The 9,172-nt window shown below is 44.2% G+C and overlaps 1 protein-coding gene across 2 annotated transcripts in view; it reads left to right on the top strand.

Moving 5' to 3' along the window:
• Positions 1-2,897, top strand: part of AJAP1 (adherens junctions associated protein 1) — a 96,972-nt gene extending 94,075 nt beyond the window's left edge. For both annotated transcript variants that reach the window (XM_042480319.1, XM_042480318.1), the window contains one exon: positions 1,441-2,897. In XM_042480319.1, coding sequence (XP_042336253.1) covers positions 1,441-1,462 — 22 coding nt within the window. In that variant the 3' untranslated portion in view covers positions 1,463-2,897. The remainder of the gene's footprint in view (positions 1-1,440) is intronic.
• The last annotated feature ends 6,275 nt before the right edge of the window (positions 2,898-9,172 follow it).

Below are 9,172 nucleotides of genomic sequence, written 5' to 3'. Positions count from 1 at the left end.
TATTGCCCTGGCGAAAGGTTCTTCCTGCTTAGAAAATGCCGTTTTCTTCATATTGAGTTGCATCTCGTCCAACCCTTTGCCTTTCAGGAATGCACAACTAAAGCATTTCAACCTCTGTTGAAAGATCTCTACTGAGCTTCTCTATTCCATTCCCAAACAACTCTTACAGCGAATACAGAGACGCTTTGCATGACATCTTGACACAAGAAATGTGGTGGCCTTTTTCTCTGGAGGAGAGGGATGGAAACAGGGATCTGTGGTGAGAAAGGGAGGAGGGAAATAGAACTCACTCTCTAGGAGCATGAAAAAGGAACATTAATATTAGTATTCGCTTTTCCAAGTTCCACTCCTTTGCAACGCCTTGGTGGGAATAGCTCTCCAACCGGGGAATAGCTCCAAGGTGGTCTCTGCTATCACCCCACCTGAACATTTTCGGACCCTCTCCCACCTTTTGTTTTTTGGCTTGAGGTGGAAATGTGGACTTAGCTTTGAGCTTTGCAAAAGTGGAGGCGAAGGTGCAAAAGGAGCGAGGAAATGTGTCCGGCCCATCCTTAGATCAAATGCGTTGGGCTGAATCCAGGCGCAGCTATACATTGAGTAGAAGCAAACTCATAACTCTGCATCAAGAATGATTTAGATGTGGACCCTATGACTTAATCCCAGGTAGAAAATACATGGTGTGTCAGCATGGTGTTGTGGTCTGAGCATTTTTGGACCTCAACTCTGGAGACCAGGGTTGGGTTTGCTGCTCAACCAAAGATGATCTTGGGTGACTCCACAAACTCTCAGCCCCAGAAAACCCCACAATAGGGTCGCCATAAGTCAGAAACAACTTGAAGGCGCATGACAACATTAACAGGATGGATCTACTCCAGTCTTCCTCCAAGCCAATGACTTGAATCCTGTTGGTTACTCCCAACCAGAGTTGATCCATTGAACCAATTCTCAAGCAGACGTAAATCTGATCCATTTGGTGGTCTACTCCGACTGGGAATACAACGGGGTTCACACCAAGAGATTTCCCCATTGTTACCTATCTTAACCCATTAAAAACCAAGCAGGCTGGAAAGGAATGTCGGGTTCCAGTTATCTTTCAATTCAGTTCTTTACTTTGTTCCGTCCATCTTTTCTTTCTTTCTCGTTCTTTCTCGTTTTATTTTTCATAAAATCCTTTAAAAATTAAAGAAAATCATCACACTCAATGGCTGGGTATTTCTTTCCTTTCTTTTTAATGTCTGTCACTTGTTTGATTTGTGGGTTTTCGGTCATTTCCCCCCTTCACTTATTGGAATTAACTGTCGAGAAAGAAGGGAGGGCGTTTTTAAAGGGTCGAAAGCCCTTGGAAATGTTTTTGTGATGGATTGCTCCTTCCCGTTGTTTAAGGTTATTGTTGGAAATGGCTCATGCTAACTATATTTTCTCCTCCTTTTCCCCCAACAGGATTCCAGTGGTGAACCTGTAAAAATAAGTAAATGAATGGGTCACCTAAATACTACCATTTGTGTTTCCTGACGGAAGACTCAAAGAGCAGCCAAATATATTTTTATATAATTTTAAAAGAACGAAAGGGATCTTCCCCAACCTGGGATGGCATTTTTGTGGACTGGGTTGTTTTTCATGGGAGACGGGAGGGATGGGATCCGGAATCGAGTCCCGAGCGAAGACCGAGGAAAGAAACGCGCCGGACCGAGTCATGGCTTCCGTTCGGGAATATGCAGACTGTGGATATTTTCTTCTGAACCTGTGCCAATAATACCATTATGTGCCATGAATCGCCCGGGAAAAACGTCTCGAGAAGATTAGGTTAAGTGGGGAAATGTGTCAAAACCCTTTACTGAAAGCAAAGGTGGGGAGGGTATATCTCTTCGGTATTTCTTGTTACTATACATACCTGCATATATATATATATATATATAAGATATATATATATAAAAAGAACACAAACACTTTTTGTACTGTAGCAAATTTTTGAAGAAAAAAAATAAGAAATCTTAAATGTTCATTTTTTTAAAGCAAAGAAACAAGTATTGTGGGTTCGGTATATATGATTCCGTTGGACACACTTAAGTATACGGACTTATAAAATATATATATATATATATATATTTCATGTTTTCTATTTCGGGAATTTAGTTCGCACAGACATACAGACACTCATCTTTTAAGTCTATTTCCATGATGGGACGGTTGAGGAAACATATCAGGCCCCTATTTTATGGAGCTTGTATTGGTTCCAGCTCTTAGTTGGCCACGCATGTGGTTTGGTGAAGCAAGACTGAGAGACCCAAACCCAATTTCGGCGTGCAAAACCCTAGTCAAAACCAATTCAAGTGTGAATTGGGAATTGGAATTGGAATTGGAAATATGGTTGCACCGGGTAGCTCCGGCCCTCAGAGGTTGCAAAGTGGCCTACAATGGTTGGTGGCCATGAAGTTGTCCATTGAAATGGCTTTGGTGAGTCCGTCCATCCACATGGCGTTTCTTCGCAAGCAGAAACTCTGAGCTGTGTCCAAATAGGGCTTCCCTGAAAAGATGGGTTAGGACTTGGGTCTTCAACTATGTCAGGACTGATTGAACCGTGAACCAAAGTAGCATTAACTTCTGGATGGATTCGGATGGACCGAAATGGCCTCTGGAAATTTCCCCAACCTATTTGTGGCTGGATAAATTGGAGCTGGGGGAGAGACATGTCACAATTTACAAGAAGGAGACCTTTTCCGAAATTGTATTGAGGCAGAGGAGCTTCACCGCTGCTCATCCCAAAAACGCTGTTTGGTTTTGCTTTCACCCAACGAGTATTTGATTTCTTTAGCTCCCATTGCAAGTACAGTTGGCCCTCTGTAATCCATGGCTTCTGCAACCATGGATTCAACCATTCATGGCTTGAAACTAATTTTTAAACACATTTGGATTTTGCCATTTTATATAAGGGACACCGTTGCATTTAATGGGACTTGAGCATCTACGGATTTTGCTATCTGGGGTGCGTTTGTCTGGAAGCAAACCCCAGTAGAAACCAAGGGCAGCAACACAATGGTGTTATTATTGGCAGGTTACAGACCGCCCATTTGGGGCGGCCTGCACCCACCCCTTTCCCTGGTGTATCGGGGCCTCAGCTGCCAGACCGGCAGCCTCCGAGGCCCCGATCCACCACATTGCAGGCTGCGGGAAGCGGCAAAAGGCAGCTTCCCTGCAGCCTGGAAAGGGGTGTCCTTGGGGCTTCAAGCCCCAAGGACACCTCGCAGCGGCGGGGAGGAGGAGAAAGGGGCCACTTGGCCCCTTTCTCCCTTGCGTTGCTGGGTGCAGCTGTCTGAAGGCTGCGCCCAGTGCCGCAAAGCAGGAAGGAGCTCCAAAGGAGCTCCTTCCGGGGTCACGCAAAAGGCGCACTATGCGCCACGGCGTGGCCTCAATACGTTACAACCGTGCCACCTCATTTGGAGGTGGCGCAGTCATGACGTATTGATGGCGGCGGCCGTGTGGAATAGCCGCCACCATTTTGTGCGCGTGGAGTGCGTACTAGGATTGAGGGGGTGCAGAAGCACCGCCCCTTCCTAACCCTAGTACGCGCTTGTTGCGTACTTATATGGCAGTCTGTAACCCGCCATTATCAATTTTATTTGTGTCCCGTCTTCTCCTGAAAATTTTGCCCTCGAGGCAGTTGGGCCTCAAGACTAGGACTTTTATGGCCAAGATCTCACACCGCTTGAGGAATAGCTACTGCCACACAAACACACAGCCACAAACGGTGGAGAATATTCTCCAAATGGTGGGGAATATTCATTTTTAGGAGGATTGGCTGTTGGGAAGGTTTCTGAGAAACTTCACCCGAGCAAAACACTTACTAGATTATACTGTCAGGTCAACATTTGGGCAGGAGTCCACTATGAGAAGGTCAGTAATGGTGGATAGCCCTCCATGATAAAGAGACCGGACATCTATGATGGATGTTCAACCGCAGGAGAGAGGGATGTGAACTCCATGATGCACAGTTAGTACATATAGGGTCAGCAATGGCCAGTAGTTCCCATGTCGGTAGGGAAGCGAATCCATTCCAGAGTTTAGACCAGACTTTAAAGAAGCCATTCAAGGTGCTAACCTTATTTTTGGGGATACAGTTCAACACCTTGCATAGCTTCTTTAGAGTTCCTTCAGTGGTCCATCCAAGGTGTTGAACATATTTTGGACATAGTATTCAACACACGTTTCAAGCTATCCAGAGTGGATCCGTCTGCCACTGACACAGAAGCCACCTGTATCCATTGCGTCAGGGAATTTTAATGCTAAATCAGTTTGGCGGAGTAAAATTTTGTCCATCCTAGTCGCTATCCTGAGATGTTTATGACAAATCACGGATCACAAGGGACAGGTCTATTCTGGAATGGAACATGGATGTTTAAAACCCACCGCTCCATGTAACAGTATAAATAAGAAAACGGACAATGTATCTTTTAAAAAATTATGGGCCGATGTCTTGGTTCTAAGGATGTAAAGAATATTGAAAAACGTACTTGTCGAGCCATCGAGAATATTGTCAACCACTGTGACTTTTCTGTCCTTGAGTAAAAGTGAAAGCAATGCTTTTGGGTCAAACTCCCCGCCCTGCATTTCTATGGGTTTTGTACAAAAAAAATATATATGTTTGTACAAACACACAAAATATTGTATGCCAAATATCATGGGCTGGATCCTATTGGTAACTGCACCAGTGAGAGCAGATGCATTGAATTTATGTTGACCTATCATTGAACAGTCAACTCAGTGAGTCTACTCTGGTTGGGACCAATAGATAAGATCCAGGTCCATCTTTCCTGCACAACATTGGGCTTTTCTTTTGCAAAACAAAAAGTCTCAAAATGGGAGGAACCATTGGGGAAGAAACGATCGGAACAGAACCAATGTACAAATATATATTTATATTTATATACATATTGTAATCTTGACCGACAGGAAGGAGACTTTTGGATCGTTTTGTTCTTGTGCGCAGGAATGCGTCCAATGATGGCTGACATCCTTAGCTGGTACATGGGTCTCTCCTGGAATATTACCTGGAAATATCAACATGGCAGCCGAGTTTCTGAATGGAGACCCACCTTCTTGCTGGTTTCTCACCAGTCTTTATACAGATTTCTCAGTGGCTCTCTGTCTGTTTTCCACGACGGTTGACTTCCAAACCCTTCTGTTGTTTGGAAAGATCTGCTTCCTCTCTCGTGTAAACGGAGTAAATACCCGAAACAGGGTCTTATATATGATGGCCTCTCTGCTGTTGGAGTTCCCCAAATGGTTCTGCCATGGAGATCCTGGGCCAAACCCACCCTCTTTCCCCCATGGAAACTGGTCTCTATTGGTTTCTTTGTTCACTCCTGGTGCAACTGTTTTATTGATTTGGGATTGCTGTTTTTTTGTTTTGTTTTTTCTTCCTTTTAAATATATTTTTTAAATGGTTTGTTGATTGTATCGCTGTTGGGTTTTTTAATTATTATTATTATTATTTTTCCTGAGCTGCGTTGAGCGGTGAAGGGAAAAGCGGGGTATCCATTTCCATAAATAAATAAACAGATAAATCAATACCGGGCTCCTTGTAACCTTTGGTCTACTTCCTTGGATGCATATAGTGGAATAGAAACCAGGGAGAGACACACACACATATATATATATATTATGCGCCATTGGTATGTGCGAATGTCAAGTCACATTAAATTCAAGATTTCTCTAGGCATCTGGAGGTCCTCCAGCCTGACTCTATGGTCAACCTTCACCGGAAATATACGATTCACCATTATCCATGAGTTTTCTTATCCATGGTGAGTCTGGGAACATTTCCCCCATAGATTGAGGAGGCATACTATATTTTCTCTACATTTGCTAATTCCCTCTGTTTTTCCTCCGATCCCTTCCCAACCGTTCTGTGCAGGAATGCGCCTCTGTTGCTCTGCACATGGACTGTGTACCTTGTTGTGTTCAAATACACAAGCGTGTTTTAATGTACACCACTCCGATAGTCCTGTAATAGGTTCAGGTAGGAAGCACCATCCATTAGCCGCCGGAGATGCAATGGGGAAGATGATATTACAATAATTGCAGCCACCCTGGAGGGCCTGCAGCTGGAAGGAGATCATGCGCTCCTCCTGGCAGCAGGAAAAAGCAAAAAGGGAAAACATGATAATTAAGCCACACTTCTCTCTCATTAAGGACGTGAAGGCGATTCACAACGCTGGCTCCCCTGCCTTGTTGCGCCTTTCCCACAGCAACATCCCCATTGGGTTGTTTCTCTACCGTTCCCAGGAAGCAAGAGCCCTTCATGTGGCATTGCTAGAGTCTGCCATCCATTCGATTCACAGGATCATAGCATTGGAAGGGCATCTAGACCAGCCCTGGAGCACCAAAGCTGCCAATAGCCAGGGTAGGTGGTTTGCTTTGAGTAAGTCGTTCCCTGTATCCTTATGTCTCGCTACAAGGAGACCTCAAAGGTGTTCATTTCCCCATCATCTATTGTATCCATCTTCAGCTGCTGGAAGGAGGAGGAGGAGGAGACGAGCAAAAGGTAAGTAATCGGGTGCAATACCCAAAAGAGGCTGGTTCTATCAAGACACACCAATGAGTAGAAGGAGTTGTAGATGCATTACATAGGAGGCAACAACAGCAAGGTTAAATGCAGCCTCTACCCAAAGCAAATGCATCCTTTCCATTGCAACTCACATCTCCAACCAGCTTTTGGAGGTCAGAGAAGCAACATCTGGGCCTCATTCCCATTATTCCTACTACCTTTTAAACCAGACTGCAAATCGGTTTGAACCAGTTTAAATTACCTTGGTTCACACTTGAACTGAATCACTACAGCGATTCAAAGAGGGAGGGGCATGTGCTAGACCCATTTAACCCAGGTCTTTTTGATGCTGATTTTTTTCCACCTCTTTTTGGATAAATCAATTCTGCACAAGTGTGAACCAGATGTGGATCGAAATCGATTTAAAATTGCCCTCCGGCCGGCTGGAGTGGGTCCATTTTGAACCGATTCGTTCGTTAATCTGATCCACAAGTGAGTTGTTTTATTTTAGGAAATGCGATTGAGGCAAATGTAGTGGGAACCATGTTCCGCCGCCGAACCGATCCATCAATTAAGATTGCAAAGCGATTTATTTGTAAGTGGTAATGCGGCCCTGGATACCTCCAGTCAGTGGTGTGCAACACATTGCCAGCCTTTTTAGTCTCCATTGATCCATAAGGGTTGCCATAAGTCAGACATGAACTGAAAACACACAACGACAACAACAAACACAACAGCAGCAACAACATCCTGATCCTCTTTGTACAAAATTCTTCTAGGTTCTCCCTCCCATACAATATGGGGTCTTCCACACTACAGAATTAGAGCTCTATGCTTCCAGTTTAACCGCCTTGGAATCTTGGGATTTGTAGTTCAGGAAGCGGATAGAGGCACTCTCTGGTTGACCGTTCCAAACAATGCTCTCTGAACTACAAATCCTAGGATTTCATGGAAAACATGGCAGTAAAAGTGGAACCATAGAGGTATAGTTATGTTGTGCGGATCGATCAAGTTATTAGGAGATGAGGTCCTTGCAATGGATGCATTTATGGGACAGACGTACAGGCAATGGGATGGAAGATGGAGACTTCTCCCCTCGGTCCCTGGACTTTCTTGGGAAAGGGTTAGACTTGGACCTATATTTCGTCCTTTCCCCCATTATTTCAGTGAGCCTTTAGGGAAAAGGCCAATACCTTTCCAAGGCAAGATTGTGGTGCATCGCTTAAACTCAATAAACATAGGGACAAAGCCTCAATTCACCCCCCCCCCCAAATAAAAAGAACAGCAATTTAGTTGCTTAATAAGTACGTTGTGTATTTGTTGTTTGGAACAATTCTGAGCAGGAAGGGGAAAATATATATAACAATTGCAAGCAGGCTTTTAAGCTTCAGTCAATATGCTCTTGGAAAGCGGCTTTCTAATTTCGCTTTCCCTTCAGCCTTTCAGGCGAACGCCACACGCAGAAGCTGGCATTAGCCACCCACCTTGCCAAGGAATAAAAATAAGTGTTGTTTTGTCATGCACAGTCTCCAGAATCATAATAAACTCTTGCTACCTTTGCTCTAACGGTCGCCCATGAGTCACGCTCAACCAGTAGCCATTTTTAAAGCTTGGATCCAATGCTGGAAAACAACGACAAAAGGGAAGACTTTGTCCCAGAATACTTGGAGGAGGAAATGCACTTCTATCCCAGCTTGGAAATATATTGTAATAAATACTAATTTGTCACCTCAATTCAATATTTATTAAATTCAGGCCAAAAAAGGTTGTGATTATTAAAACTGAATTAATAAAACAACATTAAGATGGTGAGCCAACATGGTGTGGTGCTTTGTGCGTCAGAATACAATGCTGAGACCAGGGTTTGATTCCTTGCTTGGCCATGAAACCCACTGGATAATAATACAGTGTGCCTGCGTCATATGCGGGCGCGCTTTACGCAAACTTGAGCTCACACGCTCAAGCCACGGGGCGCATGCGGGGCAGAAGGGGTGGCACAGCCCATTCAATTGAATGGGCGCATGCGCCCTGCGTGCTGCCACACTGCCGCGCTGCCGTGCACGAGCCCCATTGTTTCCAATGGGGCTTGAGCATAGGCGGAATTCACCTTACGCGGAGGGATCCGGAACGTAAGGCAAGAGCCGACTGTAATTATTATTATTATTATTATTATTATTATTATTATTAGTATCCTTCTTCTCCAAAATGATGGAAGCGGCTTGCACTAAAATAGCCATAAAATACAACAACCTCATGTTTCCTTATATCCCAGACCCTCCCTAATCCTATCCATAATAAGATACAATTAAACTATTAGACAAGTGTTAAAACAATTATTGAAACAGGGGAGAGGCGGTGAGAGCAATAGTCAAATGAATGAGTCTTGGGCAAGAAGTCGCACTCTCTCAGCCGCAGAGGAAGGCATTGGCAAACCTCCTCTGGACAAATCTGGCCAAGAAAACCCTATGATAGGTTCACATTAGGGTCGCCATAAGTTGGAAATTATTTGAAGGCTTAAGACAACGACGACAACAACACCCTGATCCTCTTTGTACAAAGTTCTTCCAAGTTTCCCCAGTGAGGAAAATGAAGTTTTCTGGGCAAAACCACCATGTGCGAATTTTTCAC

The sequence above is a fragment of the Sceloporus undulatus genome, chromosome 7, assembly GCF_019175285.1.
Source record: "Sceloporus undulatus isolate JIND9_A2432 ecotype Alabama chromosome 7, SceUnd_v1.1, whole genome shotgun sequence".
Taxonomy (NCBI): domain Eukaryota; kingdom Metazoa; phylum Chordata; class Lepidosauria; order Squamata; family Phrynosomatidae; genus Sceloporus; species Sceloporus undulatus.
This window is presented reverse-complemented; position numbering and strand designations above follow the sequence as displayed.